This window comes from Poecile atricapillus, chromosome 27 (assembly GCF_030490865.1).
Source record: "Poecile atricapillus isolate bPoeAtr1 chromosome 27, bPoeAtr1.hap1, whole genome shotgun sequence".
In the NCBI taxonomy this organism is placed as follows: domain Eukaryota; kingdom Metazoa; phylum Chordata; class Aves; order Passeriformes; family Paridae; genus Poecile; species Poecile atricapillus.
This window is the reverse complement of record NC_081275.1, coordinates 288,197-309,825: the sequence shown is the minus strand read 5'-3', so window position 1 is coordinate 309,825 and position 21,629 is coordinate 288,197. Positions and strand designations below refer to the sequence as shown.

General features: G+C 43.9%; 1 protein-coding gene across 1 annotated transcript; it reads right to left on the bottom strand.

The window, feature by feature from the left end:
* Nucleotides 1-4,840: 4,840 nt before the first annotated feature.
* Nucleotides 4,841-21,537, bottom strand: DCAF7 (DDB1 and CUL4 associated factor 7). Its single transcript, XM_058857780.1, has 7 exons — nt 21,005-21,537; nt 14,563-14,721; nt 14,142-14,253; nt 12,994-13,112; nt 12,245-12,454; nt 11,551-11,668; nt 4,841-11,039 (listed from the first exon to the last, which is right to left on the bottom strand). The coding sequence occupies exons 1-7, from the start codon at nt 21,140-21,142 to the stop codon at nt 10,867-10,869; spliced, it is 1,029 nt and encodes a 342-aa protein (XP_058713763.1). The 5' UTR covers nt 21,143-21,537; the 3' UTR covers nt 4,841-10,866.
* Nucleotides 21,538-21,629: the final 92 nt, after the last annotated feature.

Sequence of the window (21,629 nt, the reverse complement as noted above, 5' to 3'; positions counted from 1 at the left end):
CGCCGCCTGCTGCCAATCACAGCGGCGGCCGCCGCCGCCCGCCAATCAGCGCCGCCGGGGCGCCCACCCGACGGCGCTGCCGGCCAATGGGAGCGCGAGCAGCCGCGCCGCTCGCCCCGCCTCCCCGCGGAGCCGGCTGTCAATCACGGGGGCCCCTTGCGGAACAGCCACGCCCCCTCGCCCCGCAGGAGGCGGGGAACAGCAGAGCGCCCCGCCCCCGCCCTGTCAATCAAAGTGACGGATGGCGGCCGGCCCCGCCCACCGGCCGGGAGCCGGAGCGGGTCTGGGAAGAACAGAAAGGGAAAATGGAATTTTGTCCGTCTGTCTGTGCTGTACCTGCACTAAAACACCTCTGGGAGACAATACACAGGGCTCATAAGAAGAAATGTTCCCGTAAAATTAACTAATCATAACAAAAAATCATGCTGGGCTGTGTCTGATGCAACTGATGGGTAACTCCGTTCACACCCCACCGTGTGCCGCTGAGATCATCCAATCCTCACCAGGAACTCTGCTCTGAATCGGGATTGCCTTGGGTTGGGAGGGACCTTAAAGATCATCTCATTCCATGCTCTGCCACGGGGTGTGTTTAGATCAGATCAAACCTTTAAAAGCAACATCGAGCCTGCTCTTTCCCAGCTTCTGTCCATTGCCTCTGCAGGATGGTATTTTCATCGTGTCTTTTCCACACAAGGAACAGCAGAAGGGGTTTGTTATTTTAAAAAGGAGCCCATCTCCCATTCCCTGTTGTGGCCAGGGCTGCCCTGCTGCTGGGAAACCCACCTGGAGCAGATTTTCAGCTTCTCCATCTGGCCGATGTCCGGCAGCAAGTTGGGTGTTCCGGGAGCGGCTTTTTACTGATTTTGGAACCACTTTTTGACAGACTTTTCACAGCCTCACGATGGCTCATCACTATCCTTTATCAACCACTAAATCTCAGTTTCCTCACTAATTTCCAATAAAACACTCTGGGTATCCTCCACAGATTTCTCCTTGTCCATAAATTTACATCCTTGTACTCTGCCTGCTGCATTTCATCTCATCTCTATTTCTCACTCTTCAGTCATCCAATCTCCAAGATACTCCAGCTCCCTCATATTATTGAAGCCTCCCACTTTTGTTCATCACCAAATTTGATTTTAACGCTCGCTGTTTTTGCCAGGATCGTCATAGAAAGGCTTTTCTAGGAGAGGGAAGAGCCCATGCCATGCCCTGGCAGAAATTTAGCATCAATTCCCCCCTGCACCAGCCTTGATTTCAAACCATTCCATCATCACCTCACCATTTGTTATTTTTGCCTATCTTGCAGTTCCTACATGTTTGCATACAAAATTCTCAGTTGAAATCCTGCTAAATGAGAATGATTCCACATCCTTTGTGTAGAAACTCGGTTTACTGAGTCCCAAAGATATTAGACCAGTGAGTGGCAGCTTGTGACAGGAGCCAGGAGCTCCTGGCAGATGGTAGGAGACACCCACCCTGGTGGAACTCGCTCTTCCCATCCCCAACTGCCCAGGGTGTCTGGATTTCACTGAAGCTTTCCCCCACCCCTTTCCCAAATTGAAAATAGAATGATTTGTCCTTAACAGCTCATCACTTCACCCACCTGTCAAGTCTAATGTGTAAACCAACAGTTTTATCTCTTGATTTGTGGTTTCCCCATTTTACAGACATTCTCACATCACTATCTACATGTAAGTGCCATCAGGACTTTTTTGGACCACTACAGACCCTTGCACCTTTTTTTTTTTACAAGTTGGTAAATCCTTCCTGAACTGGAATCCAATTGCTACCAAAATAAGTGCCCCATTTTTGTGTAACTTGAGAAAAAAAAAAAAAAGAATTCCTTTCTGACTTTTACTGTGTACTTAATACTGTACTGGTATTGTGCATAAACACAGAATCTCAGAATTATTTGGGTTGGAAGGGACCTTAAAGCCCACTCAGTGCCATCCCCTGCCATGGCAGGGACACCTCCCACTGTCCCAGGAGCTCCCAGCCCTGTCCAGCCTGGCCTTGGGCTCTGCCAGGGATCCAGGGACAGCCCCAGCTGCTCTGGGCACCTGTGCCAGGGCCTGCCCACCCTCACAGGAAGGAATTTCTTCCCAATATCCCATCTAATCCTTCTCTCTATCAGCCTGAACCCAGTTCTCCTTGTCCTGCCATTCCAGTTCCTGATGATGATCAGGTTATTTGTTTTATGCCAGCTGATACTCCGTGGTTTTCCACCCCGATTGCCAACATCCTTCCAAAGCTGCAGCTTCCCAGCAGAGAAACTTCACTCCTGTAAACAGCAACTGCAGAACATACTTAATTCTTGAATTTATTCAGATTGTCTGATGCCATTTAATGTAAAATGATCAGTAGAGACACTGATAGAGACTCTCCAGGAGCTACTGTTTCCAGTCAAGCCATTTGTTTTAAAGGAACGTTATAGGGCCTGTCACGCAGCTTCAAATAAGAAAAGGAAGTGTAATCCCTATTTTAGGGACTTCAGGGCATCGCACAGAGAGATAGTGACTTGTTAAAAGTTACACAGGAAGTCTGGAGTAGACTTCTGGGATTTAACTCCTGGCATCTTTTCCTAGTATCTTAATCACTATGCCATCATCTTGTTTTCTATTTTGGTAGTATTTCCATTTTCTGAAGCATACCTGACTCAAAGAGCCCCTTTTCCTTGCTATCAGATGTACTATTTCTTCTTTCCTTCCTGCTTCCCTTCTTGTTTAGGTAGACACATCCTCCCTGGGGAGCAGAGCAGGCTCCAGGCTGAGCCTTGTCCCATGCCAAAACTTCCTTATTCTACATCTTGGACTTCACAGCCACAGAAGGGTGTGAGGAGGAGAAACCCTGTAAATAGAAGCAGAGAATCCTTGAATGGTTTGGGTTGGAAGGACCTTGAAGCTCGGATGTGCCATGAGCAGGGACGCCTCCCACTCTCCCAGGCTGCTCCAAGCCCTGTCCAGCCTGGCCTTGGGCACTGCCAAGAATGGGGAATCCAATCTTCACAGGATGCACTGAAAGGGTTCTGCTCTGTCTTCTGCAGATCTAAGAGTAATCTCACTAATTGCACTAATCTAAAAATTTCTTGTTGCGTTCTCAGCTTTGAAAACAAAGTGAATTCAACACTGTCATTATTATCCAACTCTGGGACAGCATGGCAGGATACATAAAGGCCCAAACGTATCTCTCCCCCAGCAGAAGGATGAATGATGTGAAACTCCTGCAAACACGCCTGGAACAGCCGTTCCCAGCTGGGAGGAGCAGCTGTGCCCCTGTGCCCGTCCTGCTGCCAGCAGCAACCCAGCAGAGGGAGCTCCGAAGCCGGTTAAAAACCAGATCTGCTCTGCCTCTGGAATGGCAAAATTAGAGAAGGAAGGGGAGGAAGAACGTTAAAAATATGATGTGCTTTTAGATCATTACTTCCTCTGAGCTGACAGTCTGGACAGTTTCTGGAACAGCGTGAATGAGAAAGCTCAAAATTAGATGCTTCTTCCAGTCACAGGTCCCAGAATTAATCTCAGAGACCACTTTTTCTCTACAGCTATTGCTGTGCATTGTGTCACCATGGAGGTTTTCTCTCAAGTATTTTCAAGCCATTTACTGATTGCTGATTAATTATGTGCTTTTCATTTACAGCTGGTCACAGAGCACAACAGCTGTGCCAGATGTTGACTGTTCCATAATATTTACGAAAGGCAGAATCCCTCTCGTCTTTTTTTCTACCTATGTTCCTCTACATCATTTTATGGCACTTGTTTTGCCACACTGACAGGCAACCTGCTTTGCCCATTATCCACCAGTCCACCCATTATCCACCAGTCCACCACTTTTTGCACCGCTCCAATTTGCACAAGCTGCCTCCTTCCACTGTAGAGGTACCTCAGAAAGTTTCTCTGGGGCAAAGCACAGATCCAGGGGGAAAAATAATCCATAAGGATGCAAATACATTTCAAGGGTAAAAGACAAACAATTCTTAGAAAACAGGTATTTTTTCTGAGCAGGGGTTACTAACACAAACTCCATATATAGCTTAAAAACCACTGCAGCATCTTTGCAGGCAACTCCACTGTGTCACGAAGCTTAATAAGCTTTCATTTCAAAGCCAGTACACAAAGACTTAGAAAGAAATCCAGCTGTTTAGTTGAAATAGATTTAATCTAAATACTTAAGAAGTCATCGGTCCTGCTTGCCAAGGCCTAAGGTACAAATTTCCAAGCTCTTCCACTCTATTCCTGTCTTGGTCCCAGTTCCAGACACAACAGCAGTGACCAAGTGTGTGGAAAAAACACCCTTTAAGAGAGGTTACCCTACCCAGGAGAGAATTAAAGCTACAGAAGTGCCTGATTGCTTTATTTTCACTTTGCCTGTATTCAAAAACCCTCAGAGACTAATTATTTGAATTCTAAAAAAAAAAAAAAAAAATCCCTCTTCCCCTCATTTTAAAAACAAAACCACAGAGCAGATAATTCCCATTTGTTGCAGGGGACAAGCAAAGCATTGGAAAACATGAACAGAAACAACACTGGAATACAGGGACCCCACAGCAGACTTTTTAAGAAACCAAATATTTAATGTACAGCTGCTTTAACCATTCTGTTGGAGTTCTGTCATGACTGGGCTCCTAATAATGTAATTATCTGGGGAAACTTGAGTAGGTGGAATTATTAAGTTTGTTTGGGTATTTGTAGGATGACAGATCAATATACTTCACCAACTTTGAAGAGACAAGGCAAAGCAATCTTCTCTTACAGCAACAAACTCCACACAGAAGAAATGAAGCTCATTTGTAGCTCCCTGCTCCCCCCCAGGTTTCCACTCATCACACAGTGAACTGCAGTCAATCTACAAATGTTCCGTTTTTATTACAAAGTATGAAAGGCAGAAAATACTGTACCTAATACACAGGAGGCTGAAACTTAGAAAGAAGGTTAAAAAATCTGAATAAAACTACATAGGAAGCAGGAAATAGCATAAAAGGATGCAACATTCCACTTTTAAGCAAGTTCAGAAAATTGCCTTAAAATTTACAGAGTTTCAATAATATGGTTCCATGACTCAGGTGTTAAAATCCATTGTAACAAACCCTTTTAAATTTTCTCCATAAAAATAAAGGAATATAGGGACACTGCAGTTATCCATGTCAACAATATATGTCTGTTGAATAGCAGGATACTGGGATTCCTCTAGGACAGAAGTTGCAGGTGGAGAAAAGGACAGAAGTAAAATTACTATTGCTTTAACATACTCTAGTGAGAACAAGAAGTCAGGAATCTCATATGGATGTTTGTACAATCATGCTACAAAGATCACACCTTCAGAAAATTACCACAATGGGACTGTGAATGGGAAGAGCAGAAGGGAAAACACACCTAAAAGTAGTATCTCCTACTTGGCTACTGGTAACAAAAATGCTTCGGCGCAACAGATTTAAATTACACTTTACACTGCTAGCAACCCAAGGGTTAAAAAAAGTTCTTTTTAAATAGTAGATTTCATAATTCCTATTTCCCAAGTTGTCAAAAAAAGCAACATACCTTTTTCCAGCTGCACTGGGGCTCTGTCCTGCCCTGGTTCTTGCCTTTCTGCCTTGCTAAGATCCCACAGACCCATCCTCAGGACTAAGAGGGGGCTGGAGTTGCACGTGTTGGACATGGAAAGCAAACTCCAAAGGATGGGAGCTGGACCACGGGTTTATAGCTGTACATGGCCACAATATTTTGTCAGGAAATAGCTTTTTTTCTTATCTTTGTTAGATTTCCTGAAAAGAAACAAATTCGATGGAAGCCACCAAGATAATTTTAATTATTTTTATGACTATGGAAATTCTTGCTTGATGCTGAGTATCAGAGGCTGCACAAAAGGCTACCGAGGTCCTTGGCAGACACACTTGTCACTTGAAACAGGCAGCAGCAACTCTCACAAGTGCCTTTGCATCCTGGTGTCTGCCATGAATCACCAGATGAGCCTTCAGTGACTGGCATTTATCTGCATTTTTAATTACTGTTCTTTTTACTGCTGGTGAAAGGTGCTGATTGGAAGTTCTGGAGAGCTTTTCTTCCAGAAAACAAACTGAGTCAGGGGCATTCTAAACTCTCCTCAATACCCTCAAGAATGAAACATTCCTGACTCTTCTTGGGTAAGCAGGGGAAGTACAGCTGCATCACAAAGTGCTCTTTAAGTGCCACATACAATTAATTCCCTGGATTCTCTGCAAAGATCAAGAGAAACTGGGACAGAGTTGACAGTACCTTGCTCATTGCTTTCCATGTCCACAGAACAGTAAGTACAGGCTTGCTCTGGAATATTGGTCAGAGCAGAAAGCAGGAAACACGTGTTAGAGAGACTTTGTGTTACCTGACAGGGTAGCAGCAAGCACTTGAGGTGGTGGAAGCACTTTGCTATGAGCAGTGGGAAAACTCAGCCCTTCAGTACTTTGATGGGACTGAAACTGCGCAGTGCTGAGCCCAGAGCTTGCCTGTGCTGCTGTCCCTTCCTTCCAGTGGCTCTGGACAGTGTTAAACACCACAAGCTGGCCAGTTCAGTGCTTCAGGCTGTGTGAATTTACAGGCAGCACCTGCAGTTTTTCTCACACAAAATTCAAGTTATCCAAAGAATCCAGGCACATCCCTACACAACCAACCCAGCACTGCCACCATCATGTTCCGATGGTAAAGAAGAGGATTCCCAAACACCACCAAGATGCTAAACAAAAAGGACCCTGTGTGGAACATGCAGCACTGCATCCCTCGGGCTGGCCTTCCAGACAGCGTCAGTTTCAGAACATGAACCTTCAGTGCATCGTTTACAGCCTTGTCAAGTGCTCGTATTTTTGGCTTTCAGTAAAAACAGGTGAGGGTCCACTATGTCTCCAGTTTAGGATTTTGGTGATGGTCATTCTTTAACATTTTCTACACAACACGGACAAATGCCTACCCTACAAGGGCTGAGGAAAAGATGACTTATCAAAGATCTTACCAAAAATATACTTGTTAAAGTGCCATCTGCAAGAAAACAAAACTGACACACTCAGCTCCTCATTTCCACGGACAACAAGCACGAGAACATCTGTGAATTCCGTACATCAGACTCCTCCCCTCACCTGCTCTCTGCCAGGCTGTGATCTTCACTTTAGACTGAGGCAGCTTCTCATTGCACTATGTGGCAAAAATAGAGCTTTTTACTATTATCCAGAACATTCAGTCGAGTAATTACCACTATGTTTTGAAAGGCTCATTAACTTTGACTTATGAGAGGCAATGCCTCCCCTGTTAAATACATTTCAAGGTTCCATAAGAAACAACCTGTCTTAGCAGTCTCCCTCCATATTATTTGAAACCACTGTGGTTTTTTTCCTAAATAGATTGTCAAAGCACTCAAATCCTTGCCTTTTATACCCCTGCACACACAAGTACAATTCCCACAGGTGCAAGCTACCATAGCCCCCCTCATTGAGACAATTCATGGAGTTGGCACACTACACACTAATTCAACATTCAACTTGGTAACTGCAGGTTTTCACCTCACTAACAAGTTTTACATCATCATCATCTCCTGGCTTAGTCAGCACGTTGTCTGCTGATAGTAGGAATCTGTGGAAAGTTTGGTTTAAACAGAACGTAACAACCAAACAATAGTTTAGTCTCCTGAATTAATCAAATGGAGAAGTGATACAGAACTACCTAGCTCAGAAGTATTTCTGTCCCAGAATCATGCTGGCCTGTACCAACAACACATGCTTTTCTGCTTTGCTTATCTCACCTGTGTTTGCTCTTCCCTTAATGTTACTTTCCACTCAAAAAACATGCAAGCAGTTGCTCTGCATCTTCTGCTTGTGCAGTAAGCACCAAATAATGGAAATTGAATATCAAAGTATTTTCATGAACTTTGGGAAAAAATAATGCTTATGGGGGCTTTACACCAAACAAAATTGAATGTCAAGCAGGGGAAATGTCATAAGCTGTATATTTCAATTCACAGGCTCCAGTGACAAGTGTCAGGGTTTATCTTGCAGATGAACCTGGCCCACCAAGCAGAGCATTCCCTCCCTGTCACTGGGTGAACAGCTGCTGGCAAAAGGGCACCAAAGTATTTCCCTTCCTTGTCTACACAGAAGTGCCATTTGCACTACAGAACATCTCACCCATGAGGATTTTCATGTCTTTTCACTCATTAACCTTTCAAGTGACATCTTTGAAGTTATTTTAAGTATCATTTCCCTGCACCAAAACACTCTCTAGTGATTTATAATGTAATTTCATGTGAAGAATGACAATGGATTATGCCCAAAGCAATATGCTGTAGATCCAGAAGGTATCCCAACTGGCTAAAAAACAGGATATAGGCTTTATTTAGAATCCACTGGAGCCTCCAAGATTCCTTCACTTGCTTCTGATGCGTTTGGAATAAGTACACAAATAATTCCACAAATAGACTTCAAGCAGTTTCATGGATGAAAGAACTGGCACTGGATCTTCTTCAGGTCTCTAACAGGAGTGTTTTCTAGCAGAAGCAGAATCTACCTGGCTCTTCAGACTGTGAGTCCCTTCATACAAGCTCTCTTCTCATCATCTTAGCATTCATCTTTGACTCATGCAATTCGTACAGGAATTAACTTTGAAGCAAAAAGGGGGCATGGAAAGTACTGACACTGCAGGTAGTTCCCTCTTAGTAACAGCACGTTTTTGCCTGCCATTTGTAATTAAACAGAGCATGACAAGCCTGTGAATGCATTTCAGATGACTCCTAAAGCAGTAAATGGCATTAGCTGCTCCTGCTCAGAAAACACCAATTTTCACTTCATTCTATGTAAGTTTTTTCCAGTTTCAGATGAAGTGCTATTGTAAAAAGTGGTAACAAATTGTTTGGCTAACACTGCTGACACCTAGCTAAAGCCTGTCTGTGGAACACACTACGCTCAGTACTGCTGCTAATAAGAAAAATTTACCTTCCAGTCAAATCAAGTCAAGCTTTGTCAGAAATCCCACAACAGAACACAGTGTCATTGACAAAACATCAGCTAAACAGTCTCTTGGTTCTCTGCTGTCAAAAGGAGTGATGGAATACAGCTGTCCCTAATGAATTCCTATCAAATTCCTGAGGCAATGCTTTTCTGAGCTCCACGGTGAGAAGCAGCCTGCAGAAGAGCACTTCTCTATGTCCAGAATGACAAAACTTCTGTTCTGTATTTGACAGTGTTCCCAGTGTCAGCTTCACTGTTCCACAGCAATTGCTTTCCTAACTTGCCTTTCCTGCACAAACTGACAAGATGCAAGTTTGCCAGTGTCCTACTATTTATAATCTGCCTCCAGTTGCAGGTGAATACTCACTAAGTGGAAAGAATTTTGATGGTTTCTGACATTTATATGGAAACTGGGCTGCACACCCTTCCAGACCAGCTCTGGCTGTCATGTCTTCACCAGAGAGCACTGCAGAGCTTTCAGTACAGGACCTGCCTTACAGTAAGACCTCAACAAATATTTTTATCTTGCCTATTCCACTCAGCCTCCATTGAACAGTATTATTTTAGAGTGATCCACTATTCCAAACAGAAACCCTCTGGCACATCCCCCAAAGTCAGTAGGACGACAAATGCCAAACCCTGGCCTCAATGGCAGTTTCTTTCCTTCTAAATCCTCCTTTGTGCATTGCATCAGGGAGTGATTTCTTTCAAAAAAAACAGCTTTCTTTTGGATAGCAGACCAGCTTTTCTGACTTGTCTTGTTCATCAACAAGATCTGGCAGTACAAAGCAAATATACTTCACAAAAAGACTACTTTGCACTCCCTTCAAGACCTCCCAGAAACACAAGCCAAACACAACCTCCGAAGCAAAGCCTAACCATAAAATCTTGCTCATATGATTTGCCAATCAAGCAAGTTACAAAGTGTGACACCATTTTATTTTGATTTAGATAAGGTAAGTCTTCCGAGGGGAAATCATTTGATTGGAAGTGTCAATCCCAAGCCCATTACAGATACATTTTTTCAGGAGCTGTTTACCTCCTGGGAGCTCACATCATGCACGGATCTTCTTTCTCAACTGGTCACCGCTCTGCTTGCTAACACGACTGCAGGATACATACAAACTCAGATAGAATTTAAAAATAATACCTACCATAGTAACAACTGCCTTGAGCATCAGAAAAGTGTAAAGAAATTGTGCAACAAGTACTTGTACTTCACAGCACCAGAAAATTCTGCCCGGGTCACCAGATACAGGGAGCCAAGGCAACAGTTAATTCTGGCAGGCCTTTACTGCCAGGGAGCCTGCAGTGTTACTGTGGTTTGTATCCATGAACAGGTCCTGCTTTGGACATATGGAAGTGGATCACATATCAAAAGTAAGAATTAGGGAGAAAAACCTTACTCAATAGAAAGTTAGCCCAATATATAAAAAACATACAAACGTTTAAACAGTTTAGAGACAGCAACAACAGGAATGATAAAGATTCCTGCCAAGGTGGCTGTTAACATCGTCTTTTTCCCCCCACCTTGTTTTGCACCTGCATCTATTAAACTAGTGGATGTGCTGCCTCAGCTGGCTGACAAACACATGGACATATGCAGCAACTTAAAAGCCTGCAAGCGTATTAATACAGTCAACAAACAAATATACAGAACTTTTACTGAGAGAAAAAGAATTTCACAAGAAAACCAGAACCCAGAAGGTCCAAGAGGCTCAGCACATCTCTGCATTTTAGAGTCTTGAGAGACAGGAGACCCCTGCCATCCATTCTTGTAACAGTTTCTTGTAACAGTAGATGCAAAGCAACAACAGATACTGGCCACTTGACTGGTGGTGTTCTTACTTTAGAGGGGAGGGGGAATGACACAGCACTGCCTCACTGTGCATGAAGCAGCAAAGTTAGACTCTGAGGATCTCCAGGCAGTTGTTGTAGCAGATGGCTATCCAGTCTGGCTGGGTGGATGCCCACTGTACATTGTTGATCTCTCCCTCGGCTGTGTAGGCCAGGATCGGGTCCTCAATGGCACGAGGCATTTGCTGGATGTCCCAGATGAGAGCCTGGTGATCATCCGCTGCACACAGACAAGAAAGGCAAGAACAGAGTGTAACAGGATCTCCATATGTGCCTACTGCAGGCCTGTAGCCTAATGAGCCAGGTAAGAGATGGCTGTTCCAGTCCTGATCCATATTCAAGCCAGATACAACAACACAACTGTGCTCCAACAAAAGAAACTTGGATCATTATACATTATCCAAGACAGAGCTGATAAACAAATGACCAGTGGAACCCATAACAGTAAAAAATTATTTAAGAACTGGATTGCAAAAAGGCTAAGGAGCATTAAAATTACAGGAGCTTAGCCAGAGCCAATGCACAGTTTGGGTACTGGGCTCACCACTTCCACACAATAAACTCTAGTAGGTGTGTATTTCTGTAACATTTTAGGAAAGTCACTAAGAAAGGGCTTCTAAATTGCAAATATTCTTTAGCAAGGCAGGCAGAGAACTGCATAAAGTTTAGGATGAGGAGGATTTTGCAAATGCAGTGGAAGACCGTGAGATTCCCCTGTAGATCACACTCACCCGCTGTACAGATGTGGCAGGAAGAGTGAGGTGCCCAGGCAATTCCATTTACACACGCTCTGTGGTTGTTTAACCTGGCAACAGGGGTGCAGGGAACTCTGACATCCAGAATTACAACCTACAGAAATAAAAAACAGCTGCATTAATAAACTGAATTAAAAAAAATTAATCTATTCAAAATACAAAATATTTTGAGGTAAGGCTATAAACATGGCTCTTTCCTTAAGGATGTGGTTGGCAAGCAAGCCCTGTTCCTGAAGAACAGCTTCCAGCTGGTCAGTGTGTCCTGTGTCTCAAAAGAAGTCAGACCTCACAGGGGGCTCCTGAGTTAAGCCACAGTGGCAAACAAATTGTGCTTCCTTGAAGCAGCCTTGGTAACAAACTAAAACTGGCCTGGGAAAGAACAAGGCGACTAGAACACCTGCAATTAAGATTTCATGTGAAAATTATGTGAGCCCAACTGTTCACAGGCTCCTCTTAAAAATCAGCTGAAATATATACAAGCCATAAAGCTCAAGTTTATAATGCCAAAGTCACGTATTTAACTCCTTAGTGCACTGAGAACTAGCCCTTAATCATACTTCAGGTCCTGCCACTGCCCCCTTACCTTAAATACCTGGGTATAAATTAGTATCAAGCCACCTCCCCCAGGAAATCCCCATCAGCACCCCGGGCAGAGGAGCTGCTGCCCTACCTCCATGCCATCCATGGCCATTGTGGCCAGGTAGTTGGGGTCCTGCTTGTTCCAGCAGAGCCGCAGCAGGGGGTGGTGCTGGGGGTCCTCGTAGATGATGGTGCTGTGCTCCAGGTGGCGCAGGTCGAACATCCTCACCGAGCCGTCCGCACCCACCGAGGCAAACATGTCCCTGCCGCCGCCCGCGCGGCTGAAGGCGATGTCGTACACCTGTCCAGGGACAGCACAGGGACAGCACAGCGCGTGTCACACGGCCTCTCAGGCCTCCACGCTCCCCTCTGCTCCGTTATTACACTTCCCAAAAGCAGGAAAGACGTGCTCATGTAATTACAGTGTCACTCACTGAAACTAAAACGATTTCCCAGACTTGGGGTTTTTTACACTAGTTGTTGAAAAGTAAAAGGCTAAAATGAAAGAATTTTGCAAGCTGTTTAATGCCTTTGATATGAAGTTGATTTCAAGTCTAATTTGATGTTTTACCTCATTTTTCTACAATATTCTGGAGCACAATCTGTTAAAACATGTTCTTAAGTCAAGAGTCTATGATGAGTAAAAAAAATTGTTTCAATAGCCAACAATATTTAAGTATTCAAAACTGCATATAATCTTCAAAAACTCTATACAAAATACATAAATTATCTTTTTGAATCATTAAATTGTTCAAGAAAAAAAGGAGAAAAATGGAGAAGTTCTGTTCCTTTTCTACTGTTTTAAAAAGATGCAATGCAAACAATCAAAACCCCCATCACCTCTTTGTCATGTGCAATAAGCTGGGTCTTCACGTGGCCAGACACCAAATTAACTCTTCCCAGAACCTGTCCTGTCTCCAGACCCCAAATAGTGCAGGTTGTGTCAATGCTAGAGGTACCTGAAACAAAACCACTTCTATTAGCAAAATTAATACTGTCACAAATGATTTAATCACTTCCTGGGTTAATGTAACATCCCCCAACACCTACAGATCAAAACAGCCATAAGAACAGCATAGAAGTAAAATTAAGAATGTCGAACAGCCAGCAGTCTCCCATGCATTTAAATGACCCAAACCTTTAGGCTGCAGAAATAGCCTTCCACATAGGAATAAAGTGCAAATAGCTCATGTCTGCTTCAATCTATTCAGAAACCTGATGTAACTCTGAGATCAACTTTCCCATCCTGTACATCTCTCAAGCATGCCAAACCCCAAATTCAATCCGTGTTTTGATGGTGTGTTATTATTAATTGATTGCTGCTGTGGGCTGAAGGTGGGGTTAGCAGTAAAGCTCTTAAGAGATAAGACATGTAACACACAAAAAATAAATCATGTAGTAAATAATTACTATGACATATTATCACTGTTAATCTCTGGGCAAATCCCTCTGACATAAATGGCTGTTCTCTTCTGGGAGACAAACCTCTGCATCAGCCATCCTGGATTCACAATTTGTCCTGTTGGTTATAATTAAACCTTAAGCCTTCAGCCCCCTCCTCCAACTGAATTAAGCACTCTTGGCTCTCCTCCTGCTGCTGAAATGGCTTCACAAAACACACAGCTCAGTGCACAGTTTTATATCCACTCCAGAACATTCTGAAGTCACAGAGCTGATGCACATCCTTACTCAGCACTGCCAAAACAGCTCACCACGCCTGAAAGCCAAGACTCCCTATCCCCAAATGTCCCTAGTCCAACCTGAGTGACTCATTCTGCACTGGACAGGGCACCTCTCAATGAAAAAAAAAAGGCCCCATGAGATGATTGTTTTTATTCTTTAATGTTAAACAACAGCAGTTTCTACGATGCACCAGTCTGTGGTTAATTATCAGATTAACCAGTGGACATGCAGCAGCAGTTACAGCCTAGACTTCATTAGACAAAATTCAAAAATGTGCCAAAAACATAACATTTTGTCAGTCTCACCTAACAGGTAAGGATCCACTTCATTCCAGTCAAATGATGTCAGTGGAGCACAGAAATCTGAGTTCTTGTTGTTGTTCAGCAAACACTCCAACCGGGTCTCGGTTTCACCCACCTTTAGGGAAAATTAAATATCTGACTTGAAAAACAACATCACCTGACTTGTTCCACTGGCACAAAACATTAGGAGCTAATCCCAGGTTTCTTTCCTCTCAGCTTTACATCCTAAAGCTCTGAAAAACACAGCCACCAACTCCATTTTCAATAAGCTGATTAAAACAGCAATTGCCATGATAATTCTGCTTCTCTTATAGTCCTCATATAGTCATATTATTGAAGAAAATCTTGTCTGGAGTGGAAAAGAGATCAATATATAACAAAATTCATGTCGTGCTTCCTCTTTTCCTAGGGAGGATTTACTCACTCTCCACACTCGCAGGTAGTCACCACTAGTGGCCAACAGGTCTGGGTAAACTCCCTTGGTGTCTGGGATCCACATCAGCTTTGTGGTGGGGTAGGGGTGATCAAAGGTGTTCCTGCAAATGAATTCTGAGCTCTCTTCATCCAAACCAACAAGCTGCACCTATGAGAAACCATATTTAAAAGAAAGCATTTTATCAAAGTACTGATTTCTAATGACAGCATTAATACTGTGTTTCAGGACATTTTCTGTCACCTCAAGGACAACATAAAAGGATCATCACGTCAGTGAAATGAGAAATCATTAAAGCACTGCTGTGGCGTATAAGAGAAGTATCCATAATCACCACATTGATTTGAAGAGATGATCCCAAATGAACTGAAATCCAATCCTAAAGGATTAAAGACCACCCATCCCTTTTCCACACTGCAAAACCCAGTTTAAATCACAGGCCTAAACTGCACAAGCATTATTCTAATTCATCCTTAACTGAACTGATGCTGACAATGTCATCTTCAGAGAGCAAAACAAGCTGTAGTTTGCACAAGTAAAGTGCATATTATGGAATTTTATGCCATAACCCTGCAGACTGTGATGGATCATGTCAGGTAGTTGGCAAGCTTTTTCAGCTCCACATGACTCAGTATCTTCTGTCACAAGTACATGAAAAACTTATAAATTAATCACATCAGAGGAGAAGAAAGTAAAACAGAATTCAAACTTTAAATAAAAATAAATATTGGGGAGCTAAAATGGTTACACAATTATTCAAGTGTTTTGTGTGAACAGACTAAGAAAGCAGGTCTGCTGAAAGATTCTAGGTAAGTGAGTTCCAAATTAGAATTTTTGCATGGTGATGTGTCAGGGGGAAAGGCTAAACTTGCCTCATTGTGAGAATGATGCAAAACAGAGCAAACAAGAAACTATCTCCACACAGCCTGGTCATGACAACACCTGAAGTAATGCTTTAAGTCCCAGACATGATCTTTTTAGAAAAATATTGACATGTCAGAAAGCGTGAAGAGAACAAAAGGTGCTGGGAGGACTTGTTTAACCTGCAGTAACCACAGGACCTAAACAGGATGAAAGTCCCACTGTGAAATGCTGCTCAAACACAAACATTATGGGGACAGCTCACTACAATTAGATTGTAAGCTGCTCACAGTAGGAACTTCCTAGTACTTTCCACACAACAACTTCCTCCTGGGAATAGTGGCTTAATGGACATTTTCTAAATGTTTATCTGAAATCCTAGATTTATGCTTACCCAGAGATAAGCAATTTGTCTAATAAACTATACATTTTGACTAGATGTGGAATCTATCATATTTTTCCCCCATAACAGAAAGCAAACAAATACTTCAGTGGATCTTAAAATCAAATTGATTTGCAGTTTTATTAACTCCTTTAGAGATTCTCTTAAATGCAAACCTTGCCCCCCCACAATGAGAAGTTCCATCCTTTCCATCCCATAACAAACACTAAAAGATGCAGCCAAGTATGCTTCCAAAAACTGAAATACAGCCTGTCTTGCTCTCTCTTTATTACAACTACTCCTTATTATCCTTTACACTCTAGTATAAATCAGTCAAAAATCTCCCAGACTTCTGAAGTGATTGACAGATAGTTTTCTAACTCCTTTAGGGATCAGAAATACTAAGCAGATTTTACAAAGGAAGCAAATTGTCCCTGGTGAGAGAAAATCATGTGGCAAGGTTAGGATCAGAAGACAAATGAACTCTAATCATTTCTCCTTTGCTTATGTTGTTTTCTACTCAACATGAGTGTATTAATCCTACACAAAGCAATTAACACCCTCATCACCAGAAGAAATCTCAAACAGCAAAGGATCCCCTTTTACTGGTGCTAATATAAATACTCCTGCACTGCATACTCACATCTAACCCCTCCTCAGACCTTAAGATGAAGCAATTCAGCAATCCAGTATCTCTGATCTTTGACATGTTTAGGTGCAGGCCGTGTTAGAGAACAGAAATGAATGATGATCAGCTGGCAGGAACTGCGGGAGGAGGCCCTGGGAGGCTGGAGCAATGCTGGGGAAGCTCTCCTCTTCCCAAATTCTGCATATTCAGAGCTGGGACTCTTCAGACCCCATCACACACAGACATTACAGAACCCCTCTGCTCATCCTTCTGTGCAAGCTGAACACGAGGGGCTGGAACATGAAATTATTTCTAGGATGCTGATTATACCAGAGCCCTGTCTCTCCCCTCTGCAAGTGAGGCAAGAACGCTGCTGCACAAAGGAGTGCCTGAGGTACACCCCACATAACACAGAGGTAATGCCTGTGGGAAAGTACCTGTCAGCCTGGGTACAGTTGGAATCATTCTACATCTGCCTGGAAGTTTTCCAGTGAGAAAACGAGGATCAGTATGTTCAGTCTCAACTAGTTTTGTGATTATGCTATGACAGTAGCTAGGAATGCTAAATATTTGTTTCTCCTACACTTCAAGATAGGAAAATCCACATCTAATTTTAGCATATTATAATCCAAGCACTTATTAACATAAAGCATAATTGCAACAGTGCATGTCAGTAAAGAAGTGCCTTTAATCAGCATTCCTTAACTTCTAAAAAAATCCCATCTCCAACTTGATCCAAAAGAATCAGACAGAACTAAATGATACAGAATTTGGTAACATCTTATTTTTCTTACATGGTTGGAGGAACATGAAGTAAGTTCACAGTAGTTTGAAAACCCCCAAAACGACAACCCTTTAATCTAATTAGTAACTACCCAAAATGACATTTCACAATTATTTTAGGGTCATGTACAATCAGAAAGATGTCACTGCACCAATTAATCTCTAGCATTCAATCAATTTTTCTTTGCAGTGCTAGATCTCACAGAACAAATGACTTTCTGGCAGAAGAACTGCCCTGAACGTTCCCCAGCTGAGGCACTCCTTGGGAGGAGGTGGAAATATAGCAAACAGCTGGTCAGAACCTGTCCAATCTGCTCCAGTGATGGGAGCGAGCTGTGTACAGCACAGCCTCTACTGTCTCCTAAACTGGATTCCACTTTTGTCTTGTAGATAGATCCCAAAAATCAGCCTTTCCTACTGTTCTCCACAGATCACTCCTGGTCCATGAAGCTACAGCCAGGAGCACTTGCAGCGTTTTAAATAGTAAGACCTATGAACACTGTTCCCTCCCATCATGACACTGACCCATGAGGGATTACAATGGCTGACTGCAGTTTCCCAATCCAAGAAGTTTAGGAAACACCACAAATAATTTAATTCCTCTAACCAGAGCAAAGCTTCTGTCTTCTTGTACCAGTGATTTGATCAGTGAGGGTGTAAAAGGTGAAACAAAACTCACTGGGGTTCAAACAGGTCTTGGCAAGCAGCTTCAGACTGTGCCACAGAGCCCATCAATGTGATGGCTGACAGGGTTAGAGGTCATTGGGAATTGGGGATCACAGTTAATTAGGGTTTGGCAACCAAGAGGTTTGAGTTCCCCACAAAAGAGAGGTGTAAACAGACAGTTCATGTAACCTGTAGTACTTCAAATGCCGTTAATTTCTACAGAAACAGAAAATCAGAGACAAATGAAACAAAAATCTCTCACTCTTTCCCCTTATTCCCTCCCAGTGAACACTTCTGCAACAAACACTTGGGCATTGAGTCTTTTTAAAGAAATTCTGAACGAGTAATAAGGAAAAGGCATAGTCACTTATTTGGTTGGACCTTAAGCAAGCTACACTGTTTCAGACCGTTTTTGTTACTACGGAAGAAAGACAGTTATTTGGAAGAAACCACTGCAATATGAGTGACAGAAATGTTACTGGGACCTTATCAGAAACATCCGAAGAAGAGAGAGCAAAGAGAAAGCCAAAATGAAAATCAGTTTTCATTATCCTTTTAATTAGTGCCAACTGTACCTATAAGCATGTTTTGATGACAGAAGCTGCAATATAAAACATCTCAAACATGAAGGACAAATTATATGCAGAAGGACAAAACTTCACACATACTCTGTAAAAAATCTTACATTTCTGTTAATTTCACAAGTCAGGCTACAAACCCCACTGCTCCAGGCCCTTTGCTGGACAATATCAATATTCATTGGGAGCTTCTGTTTTTTCCCTTTGTTCCTTTGGTTATACTACGTACAGGGACAGGAACTGGAAGAGTTTACAACTAGTGTGCAGGTCGCACAGTTTTACAGAACCTGTCCAAGAGTTTCCAATTTGAAGCATGGAACTATGCCCTGAATGTTTCACCACCCTCTAAAGGGCTCAGCACAGCTGAGAGGGTCATAGTAAGGCACCATTAAAACAGCGCAGACAAAACACCACTCCCAAGAGTATTCTGGTCCCCAAAGGAAAGGAGAAAACAATAAGCAATAAGCTTATTGCTAAGCAATAGCAACACTTGCAATTAGCCAAGACAGCTCTCTGTTAACCATATTCCTACAAAAAGCACCAAACAAGAAAACAAAAATAGAAAAAAAATCACTCTGAAATATCAGAGACATCTTCAGCAAATTAAGGTTACATTTCACTGCATTGATTGTGCAGGTTTAATTTTTAATCAAACATCACCTTTATTTCTATAGCAGCAGTATCATCCAGACTTTTCTCATTCTCACACAATTAGTTTCCAGCTCTTTACACCACACAGATCTCATAGCATGTGGTGCTTACGTGGACTGAAGTCGACAGAATCGTTATTCCTGGAGCTCACAGGTCAAGAGAAGCCCTGGGTAATACTTACAGACTGTGGTAATTTACAGAGTCCTACATGATTTCTGTCTGCAGCAACTCTGAGTGTAAAGCATAGAAGAGAAGAGTTGGCTCAGTGGCTTTACACTGGAAGCTTGAACTAGAAACAGATCTGACCATACTGTAATGGAGAGCAACCCCAGGGAATGCTCCAGAATTAAAGAGGTATAGGCAACATAAATGTATAGCCCGTTATTAACCAACTGTGCCACCTCTAAACAACAACTGTTAGCAGATTTGCTATTTTACCTTCTCAGAGTACAGACTACAGAAATGTTTCCAAGTTGGTCTTGAAACAAATTGGAAGTTTTCAAGCTCAGGCCCTGCCTGTCCCCAGCAGCATTCCTGGAAGCACAACACTCTCCAGGAAAAGGAGACAACTCTCACACAGCTGGCTGAACTACAAGGTGCTCAGCAAAGCCCATGTCTAGGACTGCTGCAATGGCAGTGATCTAACCACTCTAAGAGATGTCACCCCTGCCACTTCCTGTCACCGCACCCTTGCACACAGCCCCATCCCCAACACCAACTTTCTGACAGTATTTTCCACAATCTCCATTAAACACCTTGACAAGGCTACAAAACTATATCCTATAAACCATGCTCTACTGGCAAACAGTTTCAGTTTCACAGAAATTTCAGGATGCTCTATAACTTCATTCATCTCCTCATCTCTCTTCTATTTCTATGTAATTCATTATACCAGACCAGCACCTTGAAGGCTGTTCAGAAGCGACTGCACGTGTATTCTGAGATGAACACATAGTCTCTATTACCAGTACGACATTCTTCACTTACACTCTGCAGGGAAACACTGGAGATACAATCTCATGCCTCATTACACATTTTTTCCCAGGGAAAAGTACTGAGGAATCACTGAGAGTGGTTTATATACTTATGAAAAAAGTTATCATACAGAAGTCCTCCACAGCAAGAAAGTACAATGAGAACAGCACATTTCCAACACAGTCTCAGACACCCTGTATATCACAGAATTGCTAGGGTTGGAAGGGAACTCTCCAGATCACCCAGTCCAATCCCCCTTTCCAGGCAGGGTCACCTGGAGTAGGTGACACAGGAACATGTCCAGGTGGGTTTGGAATGTCACCAGAAAGGGAGACTCCACAAGTTGCTTGACCAGCCTGTTACACTGCTCTGCCACCCTCCATGGAAAGAAGTTCTTACTCAGATTGAAGTGGAACTTCTTTATATCTATATGCATATACATGTACAAACTTCAGTCCTGGCCACGAACTTTCCTTTGTATTGACCAACAAGCCAGATATGCTCAAGCCGGGGGCATTTGTTTTATTTCTATAATTTGTTTTATTTCTATAGCAGCAGCATCCAGACTCACACTCATTCCTTTGGTTTCCAGCTCCTTACCCCATGGAGAACTCACTGCACGTGGTGCTTACGTGACTGAAGTCAACACAATCGTTTTTTCCAAAGCTCAGAGGTCACGAGAAGCCCTGCAGCAGCGGTATCCCAAAGCCAGGATAGAGGTTAGAGAGCACGCAGGGTTCTTCTCCTCAGCCCCGGGCTCTCTAGAAGGAGAGCAGCTGGAACGGGGGGCACCTGATGGCTTTGCACAGCTCCGGGACAGGCAGGCAGGCGCCCCTCGCCCACCCCAAGCCCAGGATGAGGCGGGCCAACCCTTGTTCTGCCCCAGTCCCTGTGCCCACCGCTGCCCACCTTGTTGTTGTACTCCTCTACGAAGCTCCCCAGCGCCAGGCGGAACCGCTTGTCGGGCCGGACGCTCCAGTTCATGGCGTACACGGTCCAGGGCGCCTCATATTTATAGATCTCCTTCCGCTTCCCGTGCAGCGACATGGCTAGGCCGGGGGGCCGCGGAGCTGGCCCAGGGAGCCTGCGGCGGGGAGGCGAAGCGGGCCCCGGGACGGGGAGCGGAGGAGGCACGGCACGGCCCCCTGTGTGTCGGCGAGCGGGGAAGGCTCAGCTCGGCTCTCGGGGAGGCGGGGGAGGTTCGGCTCGGGCCCCGGGGCGGCGGCAGGGGGGCGGGGAACGGGGAGGCCCCGGCTCGGCCCCCGGTCCCAGCCCAGTCCCGGCGGCGGCAGCGGCGCTGAGGCCGTTTGGGACTCGGCCTCTCACACAACGGGAACGGAAGCCACGCGGGAGGCCCCGCCCAGTGTGCGCGGGTTGGGTGCCGTGGCTGTCATTTAGAGCGCGGGCTGCCTGTTGGTTCCTCTGCCCGTGCGCTCCGCCCGCTTCGCTTTCCCATTGCTCCTTCTGCCCTTCACTCCGAGCGGCCGCCCGCGCTCCGGGGCAACCTCGGGCTGCGCTCGGCCCCGCCCAGCAG